Source organism: Grammomys surdaster, unplaced genomic scaffold (genome assembly GCF_004785775.1).
Source record: "Grammomys surdaster isolate TR1022 unplaced genomic scaffold, NIH_TR_1.0 171, whole genome shotgun sequence".
Classification (NCBI taxonomy): Eukaryota; Metazoa; Chordata; class Mammalia; order Rodentia; family Muridae; genus Grammomys; species Grammomys surdaster.
The window spans coordinates 3,096,602-3,108,687 of NW_021604619.1; the positions used below are offsets into that span (position 1 = coordinate 3,096,602).

The window sequence follows — 12,086 nt, forward strand, 5'->3', positions numbered from 1 at the left end:
AGATTCTTCCTCATACTGCCCACATCATTAAATAGATAGTCCAACAAACTTATCCTTGAAAGAGTGGACTGTAATGTTACTTTTTAAATGAGTGGTTCTATCACTTGAGATTTTATTAATATATTACCATTTTATGCTAATATCATTTGCTAAACAATTTTTCATAGACAGCAAATTTGGGGAAATTACATGGAAATGAGGAATGATATGAAAGCAAACTGGAAAATTAATTTCCAAATTGGTCATATCACATGTAGGTTCAAGCACATTAAAGTTTAGGAGCTTTGTAAAAGGGGTTCTTGGGAAAGGAGAGAAGTGGTGGGGGGGGGCAAGGATGACAGGGTGGGTAATGGGGGGCCAACATGAGCAATAATTTGATACCTGAGATGCTTAATAAGAAAGTCAGCAAGGTTTTAGCTGCAATCTTACAAAACTATGTGATGCCTCGAAGTATATGTGAGAGGGTAGGAGATGTCTTCAGAGTGACACAGAGTCATTAGAAGACATTGGACCAGGTGAAACCAGACTTGCTTACATTTTTATTCAGATTTGTTATTTAACTACTAATAGCTTTCCATAAATAAAAATAAGAATTTACCTTTATTAAGTTGTGACATTGCAGTAAGGACCCTTCAAATAACACCTGAAGGATTATTGCCGTGCCAAATACTGAGAAAGGGTGTTTTGAAGTCGTTTTCTCAAATTTATTCTCTTGTTTCAAAAACTCAAATTTACCAAAGGCTACTAAACTATATCTAGTAGTTTATAAGAAAATGTAAATTGTAAAAATATCCAAATGGTTTCTGATCTCCTTATCTTATGTCCACAAATTCATTATGATCTACTTAAAATACAAGGAAACATTCATAAACTAGTAACCACTATCCAGAAAAGGCCAGATAACATTGGAAACAAAACATGGAATTCAATATTCATATATTTGAAGATAGAAACTTAATGCACCATTGTTACTTATTAAATGACATAAACTAACTCCAAACTTTTATGCACTGAGCCTCTAAATCAATTGAAAATTGTTAGACATTGCCTCATAACGGAAGATTTGTGTCTTGCATAAAACCCTGAAATGGCTGGGTTCCACCTCTCATTCAACTCCACTGAATAGGAAGAAGAGGAAAACACACATCTGTTGAATGTCTATAGTGTAATTGATTTGTATGTATTACAGTGTTGTACTTCTTCATGGTCAACCATTGATCGGATATTATTGAGGAATCAAAGCCACTAAGAAATATTCTCTCCTAAAACTTCTAATGCCAAGGCAGTTCTCATTCCAGCTCTCCATGTTAATTCCATGAACATTCTTTCTTGGATTTAAAGATCCAAAAGCAAACCTCTAGGGTAACATGTTTCCCTGAGTGACTCTAAAACACTGGTCATTTCATAATAGTAACTCTACAATCTGCCCAATCATAAAGGAATATATGATGGTTCCAAAATGCAGGTAGTCAGAGCACCTGTTAGAACTATGAAAATTTTATACCAGAATCAAGCACCGAGGAAGGCCTACAGTTTTGCATATTAAAATGTCATCACTACTTAAGATGAAGCCACACGATTATGTTGATTACAAGTTTCTGAAATGTTGATTGTGTTCCTGGTCATGGTCATCTGAAACCATTTCTACAAGCAGTAGCTGTCCTAGTTTAATCAAATTCACAGATTTGGAGTCTATGCATGGACAAGAAAAAACTAAGGAAGTGTACTTATTTATTTTTTGTGGTAGATTACTAATGAATTATGCATCTAAACCTCTTGTCACTATAAATTCTACATATGGGAATTCCTAACAAAATTAAATGTTTCAAGCAACATATTGATGGGAATCTTATAACACATTGCAACTCTAAAATATATCTTTGCATAAAATATTTTATGGACCTTATGTACTATTAATTTTCTAACATTTGTCACCTTTACTAATTCCTCTTAGTCCCTTTCCACCGTTGTCATTTCTGTAGTAACTTACATCATTGCAAGATTATACACACAATCAGGACAGACCTTGTGCTTTACTGTGGCTCCAGCAATGGGTGTGCCTTTCATTATATTAGCCCCCCAATTTGATTGGTTGAAAGACTCATTCAAAAGACTAGATAATATGACAGCTAAGTTAGAATCTAGTCAAAGGGACGACAAATCTTGATGCATGGGTCATGCCCTGTTCTGCACACTTAGTGGTCGAGAACACACAACAACTTCACATTCAGTTCTTCCGAGTCTGCCTGGATTGCTTTCTCAGGACTCTTGCAACTCTCACATAGTATCTAACAATTATACCATCTATCTCTCATTAGGAGTGATATCCCAGGAAACAAACAATTTATCCTATTCTTTATTCCTCCTCAAACATGCAGCAATATGCCCCCCACAGATACTTAGCATAGATTAGTAATTAAAATTCTCCTCAGTGGAGACATGTCAGCAGATAAGGTAAATATGTTTCTTAGTTATCTGGAGAAGCGGGTGACGAGGAAAACTAGGGAGCCTCTGGGACATATGACTGCTTCATAGTGTTGCTTAGAACTTATGAGTACAAAGACTGGCTGTTCTAGATTTCTCAAAATTTCCTAACACCATGGCCTCAGTAAAAGCCTCAGATGCTGCTGTGAGAGCCTTTGAAATGCATCTATCAATAAACAGGAGGCAGACAAATCTTTTTAAGTCACTTTTGAGCAAACTCCTTCATCCCAATAGTACCAGTTGTGTGCACATTACCCGCTCTCCCTTGTCGCCTTTATGTCCAAAGGATCCCAGCGTTCCTGGCAATCCTGATTCCTCCTGAGGGAAAAAAAATAAATGCCTGTGTCAGAATCACTCTGTTTCATTTCTCCAAAGCTATCTATCTATCTATCTATCTATCTATCTATCTATCTATCTATGTCTGTCTATCTACCATCTGTCTATCTACCTATTTACCTATCTTCTATGATCTATCAATTTATCTACAATGTATCTAATTTATCCTCTTTCTGTTATCTATCTATCCATCTATCTATCTATCATCTGTCTATCATTCATCTATCTATTGTCTGTCTGCTTACCTTCCTGCTGCCTATCTTATTTGCCTGCCATCATTTGTCTCCCTAACTGCCTGTTTTTAGAACAGACTTCTAAACTGCTATGAACATAAGAACTACTCCTAGAGGTCCATGGGCCCAGCATCCCTGATCAAAGAACCATATAGGTTCAGATGAAGCTCATTAATTGTATATGCCACACAGAGACAATCAATTAATAGGAAAGAGACAGCTGGATGAAAATTTGCAGATGCTGGGCAAATTGAGTCATCAAGCAACAAAGGAGGAATACTTGCACCGTATTTATTTATTTATTTATTTATTTATTTATTTATTTATTTTTGAGTGTTTTTGTTGAAGATCAGGAACTTTTCATCTAGGACTGAATTCTCAAACTGTGGCCTATTCCTACCATGTGCTGTGTACTCAGTACTTCCTGAACTGAAACCCATTCCTAACATGTTTATGTACACAGTACTTCCCTGTCATACATTGGTTCTTCTCAACTTTCTATTAATTGTAACTTTAATACATTGAAAGAAAAAAATAAAAATCAAAAATGCAATCTTTAACTTCCTTTCTCTGGCTCTTGTCTGTGACTGAATTGTATTTGAGACTTGATTAGGCACAAGGCACTTTCTGTGTACCACAAGCTACAGCCAAGGAGCCCAGGCCACTGTGTGGAGTGACCTTTCAGTGGGCACATATGAAAGCTAACATACCTTGTTTGGAATGCACTGGCATGCATCTCTAAGTTCCTGCTTTCCTGGCAGATATGAGGATATTTTAGCAGTGTGAGAGGTCACCCAGGATGCAGTGGTACTTCCAAAGTCGTCTTGCTCTGGACACTAAAATCCCCAAAGAGAATTTAGAGAATGATGTCAGATTTTGCTGTTAGCTCCTATCAAGCCAGAGATGTCTGGATGCCTGCCATCCTTCCTTCTTGGTAACCAAGCATTGTCACACATGTATAAAAGTTTATTACATTATTCTATCACTAAGCCTGCAGTGTACTTAACCACACTGAGAACACACAAAGAGTGTATGAAAACTGATTATTTTATTGGGAAATTTTAAAGCCACATTAGGTAGCCTTATGATTAGTATAGTACATTGATGATAGTACATTCTTGCAATAAAACACTTCACACAAGCAAAATGTGAATAACATGTGGCAAACAAAAGTTTAAAAGCATATAATTTTAGTTGGTAAGATACAGGCACTTCAGCAAGATGGTGATAACTATAAGTAAAGCTGGAAATGATTTCATTGTACACTCTAAGATGATGATTAGTTAATCACAGTATTGTCTATTCTAGTCCAGTGGTCTTTAAAGATATAAAAGTAGGGGATTCTGAATCTGGTGAGTTTAGGACAGGCTGAACATGATTATAAAGAGACAAAATTTTCTCCCTGTATTTCATTCAGAAGGCTGGAGAGAAAGTAGTTAGAAGCCAGGGCTGGTTTGTGGAGAACACAAGTTCAGTTCTCAGCGCCTACATCTGGAGACATACTGCAGCTGTTACTCTAACCTCTGATGGTCTCTTCTGCACACATATCAACATGTACACAGAGACACACACACATGCATAAACACACATGTACGTATATGTATATATAATTAAGTAAATGTGTATAGAGGAAGTGTCACATATTGATTCTAAAGAGAATTTCAATGTCTCTTCTCTCCTTGACAACTCATACCACACTGCTCCCCATGGCTAACTCTTTATTTGCAGCTTCAGCGAAAACAAAGCAACCGGTAGAAAAACCCATTGGTTGCAAATTATTCATGAGTGAAAAACTGCATTCAGGTTATGCAAATAAAAGAGTCAATGGTTAGCTAATGTGGCGTGAGCCCACGGTAGATACTTTTTTCATCTTCATATATGATGTTTATTCCCTTCCTGCATTTTCTAAAGTAGAATTCATAAATGATTCCTGAATAATAGGTATCACTCTAATATTTGTAGTAACAAGAAGACTCCTAATACACTTCACATCCAGACACACTGTGACCAGAATCTTGTATTTACCACTAGGGACTCCATGCTCATTGCCACTATATTTGATGACCATTGGGTCATCTTAATAAATTTTCAATTTAAAAGCCTAAAAATTATATTCAGATGAAACAAGATTGCTACACAGACAGTTCATTCTTCCCAGATGATTTATTATTTCCCATGTACTTTTTACTTTACATCCCCAGTCATGTGAAATTTGATTGTTTTAGAGACTGAAAATCTGGCTTACTAGAAGTGAAGCACGTCTATAGATAGTCTTGAATAAATTTCACCTTTGAAGTACTTGATAAAATATTAACACGAAAATCATATGTGCGGTCTAATATTAATGGATAGAAAATTTTAATGTACAGACATAATGACGTTTTCTGCCTTTAGACATTTACATGTTTATGAATACTGTTATTGTGGGTGTCGATATGTGTGTGGTTTATGTGTATGTGGTGTGTATATATGTGTGTAGGTGTGTGCACCTATGTGCTCTCACAGAAGTCAAGGGGGGTTGGCTGTCCTCCTTTATCACGTTCTATCTTAATCTTTGAGGCAGGATCTCTCTCTGAAACATGGAGCTTGCAATACTGGGTGAGGGTAGCAGTGGGCAAGCCTCAGGGATGTTCTGTTTGCCCAGACACTATAGTACCAAGGCTAAATGAAGAGCAAGAATGCAGTTCACCATGGTTGTGCAACAAGCACTCTTAACCACGGAGACATCTCTCTAGCCGCCTTTAAGACTTTTTTTGTTTTTTTCAAAAATAGAAAGCAAAGAGAGTTTGTTTCAAATGTTCACCAACTGCATTTAATGACTTTTAGGATTATCTTTCTTATGTATTCCTGCTTGTGAAATGTGTCAGAGTTCTATTTACTTTTAATTACAGAATGAATGGTGATGTCATCCCCACAAATGGTCATCAGCATGAAAAATACCGTGTTTGGTTATTTTTACATACTTGGAATAAATTCCTAACTTATTTTCAACTGTAAAGCTGATTTCCAAATAATCTTTGTAAACATTGCTATTTATCTTTTTTATTAAATTTTAAGGTTAGCACTGTGAAGTAGACTATTAATGTGTAAAGTCATGTCAGACTTAAGCTACTTCATTCAATTCTTCATATATTTCTATTTTAACCCGTTTTCCATAGTAATCTATTAACAAAAGGCAATGAATAATGATGAACATAACATTTACAAATATAAAAACATTGTTACATTACTTTTAGGTGAAAGGAAACAGTTAGTTTAAGAATCTCAATATAACATGATCAGAATTACTTACAACAAACTTTTGGAATAAGAAAACCTTCATGATTAAAGGTATAGGTTCAAGAAGCCTTGGTATTTCAACTCTGTAGACTGGCATTCAAGCTATCTTTTTAGGTATTTATAGAAAGATATTTGGCAGACTTTCACTTTGCTTGGAATGAGATCCGTGAATTGGGTTTGAGATACGCTTTATACAGCCAAGTTATATAAGCAAGGCATAATATTTGAAAGACTCTGAGTTATTTGGCTAGATTTCACTTTACTATGCAAACCGCATGAGAGAAGTCATAAGAGTTTTTAAAGTAAAAAAAAAATCACTGATTAAAAATTTCATATAGAGTTCCTATTAAGTGTAGATGTTTGGAGAAATTAAGATCCAAAGAAACAAAACATTGAATATTGAACTTTTGCTTTTCAAATGTTCTTTGGGGAAGTTTTTATTATTATTATTTCCTATTGAAAGCCATTTTTTTGTAGTTGACAAATCAAGAAGTAAAGCGCTCCTGCTGTGCGGTGGTTTGAAGGAGAAAAAGATCCCCAGGGGCTCAACCACTTCAGTACTTGGTCCCCAGTATGTGGTGCCCTTTGAGGAGGTGGTGGTGCCTTGGTGGAGGACTTATGTCACTGGGGAGGGCTTTACAACTTCATACTCTTGCTCTACTTCCTCTTCCTTCTCTCTCCTTTGTGTTTGAGACAGAAGGTATGATCTCTCAGCTTCAAGCTCTGGCTGCCTGCTGCCAGGCCTCCCCTCTCCCACCACCATTATGGACTCTTCTTCTGGAACCAAAAACAAAAGTAAAAAATAAAACTCTTTCTCCCATAAGTTAGCTTTGGTGATGGTATTTTATGGCAGCAATAGAACACAAACTAATGCATGTGTTGACAGTCTATTGCTAACAAAGTGCTAGATATAAAAGAATTTGAAAGTAAATCCTTCCACCACTGTTTAATTTATACTTTAATAAATTTAGAGCAAATATAATTATATTAATAAATTGCAACAGCATGGGAGACTATTACACTGAGACAGAGAGCCCTGAATTTTATTTTCGTGGAATGAAATACATGGATACAGGGTTGACGGCTGTAGAATAGGGTGAAGAATATGTAATATTCACCCTAACTCACTGGGTTGATGTTTTGTTACAAACAAGAAATCACTTAGGACTTTGAGGAAAAGATGACCAGACTGGGATTCTGTTCATGTCTGTCAGGTTTTTTCCTTAATGCAGTGTCTATTAGATCAATGGTTAGTAACAGATATTTGCTGGAAGACAACAAATGCATACGTAATTCAGTGATTTAGAGACTCATTCTGGTGATACTAACGAGGAAAAGAATGTATTAGAAGTGTAGCCGGCATGATGAGGTGAAAGCTAGGCATAAGGTAAAATGTACTTGACAATGGCGAGACATAAAAGGGAATGGAATGTATCACAAAACAAAACTAGACAAGGGTTGGCTAATCTTATGATGTGGGGCCCATTAAGGGGGAAAGATCTGACAAATGGCAGCACCTCCAATCAGCTGGGGACTCAGATGAGACAAAGCAACAGGTACAGGGCGGAAGTTGTACATTGAGACTGGTTCTCACGAGGTTGAGGCCAATGTGAGCACAAATCACCATCAAATTCCGGTGTGCAACTCTGTGGTTGAAGTGTGAGCATATTCTAAGAAGGGCTCCGAACTGACAATAAATTACTCACCCAGCTTCAACTGAAATACTTCATAGTGCCTTACACATAGAATCTACAGGTGACGAATGCCAATTAAAAGATAACACACTTGTTTGTGTTTCACAGGGTAAGAAAATTAACTTACCTTAGTAGGTGATAAGTCACAACATGATTCTTCAGCTAGGAAGTTTGCGTTACAGTAGATTCTAAGTTGGTGAAGTTCAATCTAGTAAGAGTAAGTAGCAAACACACATCATTGGTTTTCAGAATCAAATTTAGGCGTTATTAACCACAGCAATTTAAACAGAAATAAAAGGAAAGTTAATATAAATGACTGATACATATTTATAATGGTTCATTTTAATTTAGGATTCATGGCTTTAAGGATCACTTGAGAAACAGTCAGCTACAGAGGAAGATCGTTAGAGAGAGGAAATGAGTTAATGAAAAACAATGGCAAAGCTTGGCTGATTGTCTCAAGCAATAAGAATGAAATATTGAACTAACAAAAAACTCTACAAATATCTTATTAGAGATATGCTGCTGTTATACAATGTAACTCCTTACAAAATTACATTCAAAAGTAAAACTTTGCAGAGAGATGGTCAGAGGTGTGAGTGTGTGAAGAAAGAGTCCTATTTGAGGTATGAAGTAAACGTGCCATTCTCAATAAAGAGAAAAGAAGATAATTAGGTTTTGCCTGAAGTCTGCAGAAAGCCTGTGGTCTTTATACGATCCTGAGCAAGACTCAAAAGCCAGACCCAGCAGCACCTGTCTGCAGTCCTAGTATCCATGACTTTGACACAAGAGGAGTGCAAACTAACGTGGGTTGTATGTGGTGTTCCAGACCAGTCTAGACTACCTAGAGCAATCCTGTCTCAATAGGATGAAAACCAAAGGATTCACAATTTTATTCATTTATTCATTTTTACAAAAGCCTCTTCTATTCACAGAAAATTCTCCCTTTTTTGTCATTTAGACATGAGATGAATAGACTTCATTGGAAAAGATAACCATAGCTTTAATGGAAAGATCAGAACAATTGTCTAGGAAATGGTAAATGGTGCTTATTACTGATAAAATGTCAGTATGATGTGTTTGTATCATCTTCTTCAACTCCTAGGCTACTGAAATATCAAACAATACTGTATATCAGCAAGCAGTGACTGGAGCCCTGGACTTAGCCTGCTGTTGGGAATTCAGGGTTGTAATTAACAAAGAAGTATATATTAGACTTGGTGGATAGCATCAATCGGACTTACTCTCTCCCTGCTTCCTTCCCTCCTTTCTCCTGACCCTTTCTCTATGCTTCTTTATTGACAGTTTAACAGATCTCAGTTATGCATTACTTTGATGTTAATAAATGTTTTTATACGGAAAATGCAAATTAACGTGTTGTAAGAGTTCATCTATGGTTATAGAAAACAGACATCTAACTTGACCCTACCCTATACACACAACAAAATCCAGGAGATATCCTCTCATGTGCACTATACTGAGATTGACAAAATAAATTTGGCTCATAGGAAGTATCAGACATTTCAGAAAATTTATGGACTTATTAGCAGCCTCATTTCTATGGGTAACACAAAAATGTACACGATCTGGTGATATATATATATGAACTTTACAAGGTCATTGAGATGAATTTTCATGTGAAGAGTTTAAGTAAATACTTAGTCTAAAAAAGTGTTGGAGCAAGGATGCAAATTATGCAATATAAAGAATGAAGATGTTATAATTAACTAATGAAGCTTATAACAGAAGTTTATTCTAAGCATTGTTGTCAAAATAATGGGTAAGTGGGGACTGGCCAGATTGCTCAGTGGCAAGGGCACTTGCTCTGCAATTGTGATCATCTGAGTTTGAATTCCCAGCTCCTGTATCAAGAATGTAACATATCTGGGTGTCTTTATATAACCCAAGTGTTAGAGGTAGCAACAAGTGGTCCTGAGTGCTCACTGGCAAGCAGGCCTATCAGAAAAGCTGGGCTTCTGGCTCACCAAGAGATCTAGTTTCAAGAGCAGGAAATGATAAAGAATCCCAGACACCCAATATCCTACTCTGCCCTCACATGTACCTACACAGTATACCTGTCTGCACCCTCACACGGATGTAGCACCTATGAATGCACCACACACAAACATACCACATTTACGCACCAGGTATTGAAAGCACACCATGCTCAGCTCTGCCTAAGAGCTATTTTACCTAATTAAAGATAGATTATAAATTTTAAAGGATTTCAATCCAGTACTAATTATTTATATTTGTATTTATGATGAGTGCAGGTCTCAACCCTCATCAAAGAAGCTACTTTTGTGGTGGATCACGGCTCACTAGAAACCATGACAGGAAAAAAAAAAGCAAATAAACGACCATGGCCTATGATCAATAATACATCAGTAATAATACCCATTATTTATTGGCAGATTTTAGTCCTGGTGCTGGCATGGAGAATTTGAAAGCAAGAACAATAGGGATTTTTTTTGTTGTTTTTGTGTTTGTTTACCCCCATGTTCTAATTTATAGTGAACAGATTATGATAAAGAACCACAGCCCCAACCCTATACTATTACAAGTACCTGTACTGAATCTATCTTGTAACTGAAGATACGAACAAATTAACAGATCCAAGCTGGGATTCTGACTCAAGCCAGCCATCTCTCCCTGTGGCTCTGATGGATTCTTAGAACAGGCTGCTCTGCTCTGTGTCTATGCCTGGTCATCCAGGACCCCAAAGCCGGAGAGTCTTTCTGATCTGTTCATAGAGTGTATCTTAGAGAAAAATGTTTTAAAATCATATTTCCTTGACTATGTATCTGTACCTATACAGCTTTTTCTTCCAAACAATCTTTAGGAAGAGCAAGCCCTCCAAAGGCGTATTTGTACAAGACTTTATTTCTGAGATGCAACTTCATTGCCTGCACTTCATGTCTACAGCTTTGGCATTTATTATTGGTAAATCTCCACACAGATATTTAGAGACCTTCTTATCATTTAACCCATGAGAAAACATTCATTATTAAATTTAACTAGTTCTCCCCCTTAAAAGGTTATTGGCCTTATTTTGCAAGGAAATCAACAGTAAATTCATATGATTTTAGCTTCAGAATATAATTTTTAAAGGACATTTCATCCAAAAGAGGTTTTCTGGCCATGTTTGCTCATCCAAATGTCCCACGGATAGATTTAAAGACTTTATTTCTGTCAAAGGAACTCTAAAAAGACATTATAAGTTGTGGGAAATGCAGTTGAGTTGCTATAGGGAGCTTGAATGAATTGGCTCTTGTTCTTGAATGAAAACATCAGATAGTCTGGAACCGTTTAAAGTTCATCTTTTTTCTAACCCTTTTATTCAAAACATAAAGGCTTGGCTAAGCTTATACTTTCTTTGTGTTGTATTTTCAATTTCTCACTAAAACTTACTCTTAATAATCTTAGTTTTGAAGGGCATGATCCAGTTATTTTAAATTGGCTAACTAGAAAATGAGAGAAACAGAATATAGTTATATGTGAAACATACAGTTGAAAATAAACATTCTTCATACACAACAATATAAACATTGATGAGAGAGAGGTCTTTAGTGTGTGTAATCATTAAAGCAAGAAATGGCTTCCCTCCTTCCATTTTTCTCCTCCTCCTCCTCCTCCTCCTCCTCCTCCTCCTCCTCCTCATCATCATCATCATCATCATCTTCCTCCTCTTCCTTCTTCTTCTTCCTCCTCTCTCTCTCTCTCTCTCCCCTCTCTCCCTCCCTCCTTCCTTCCCTCCTTCTCCCTCTCCCTCTCCTCTCTTCCCTCTCCCCCTCTCCTCTCCCTCCCCCTTCCCCTTTCCTCTTCTCCCTCTCCCTTTTCTCTCTCCCTCTCCCTGTCCCCTTTCCCCCTCCCTTCTCTCCCTTCCCCCTCCCTCTCCTCCTTCTCCTTCTCCTCCTCCTCCTCCTCCTCCTTCCTCTCTCTCTCCCTCTCTCTCTCCCTCTCTCTCTCTATCTCTATCTCTATCTCTATCTCTATCTCTATCTCTATCTCTATCTCTATCTCTATCTCTATCTCTATCTCTATCTCTATCTCTATCTCT

General features: G+C 36.9%; 1 protein-coding gene across 1 annotated transcript in view; it reads right to left on the bottom strand.

Annotated features, from left to right (window-relative positions):
* The window catches only part of Col19a1 (collagen type XIX alpha 1 chain), a 298,384-nt gene that overhangs the window by 246,340 nt on the left and 39,958 nt on the right, over positions 1 to 12,086 (bottom strand). The window contains exons 6-8 of the mRNA XM_028767241.1: positions 8,154 to 8,234; positions 3,764 to 3,889; positions 2,740 to 2,802 (exon numbers count right to left, since the gene is read on the bottom strand). Of these exons, the coding sequence (XP_028623074.1) occupies positions 2,740 to 2,802; positions 3,764 to 3,889; positions 8,154 to 8,234 (270 nt within the window). The remainder of the gene's footprint in view (positions 1 to 2,739; positions 2,803 to 3,763; positions 3,890 to 8,153; positions 8,235 to 12,086) is intronic.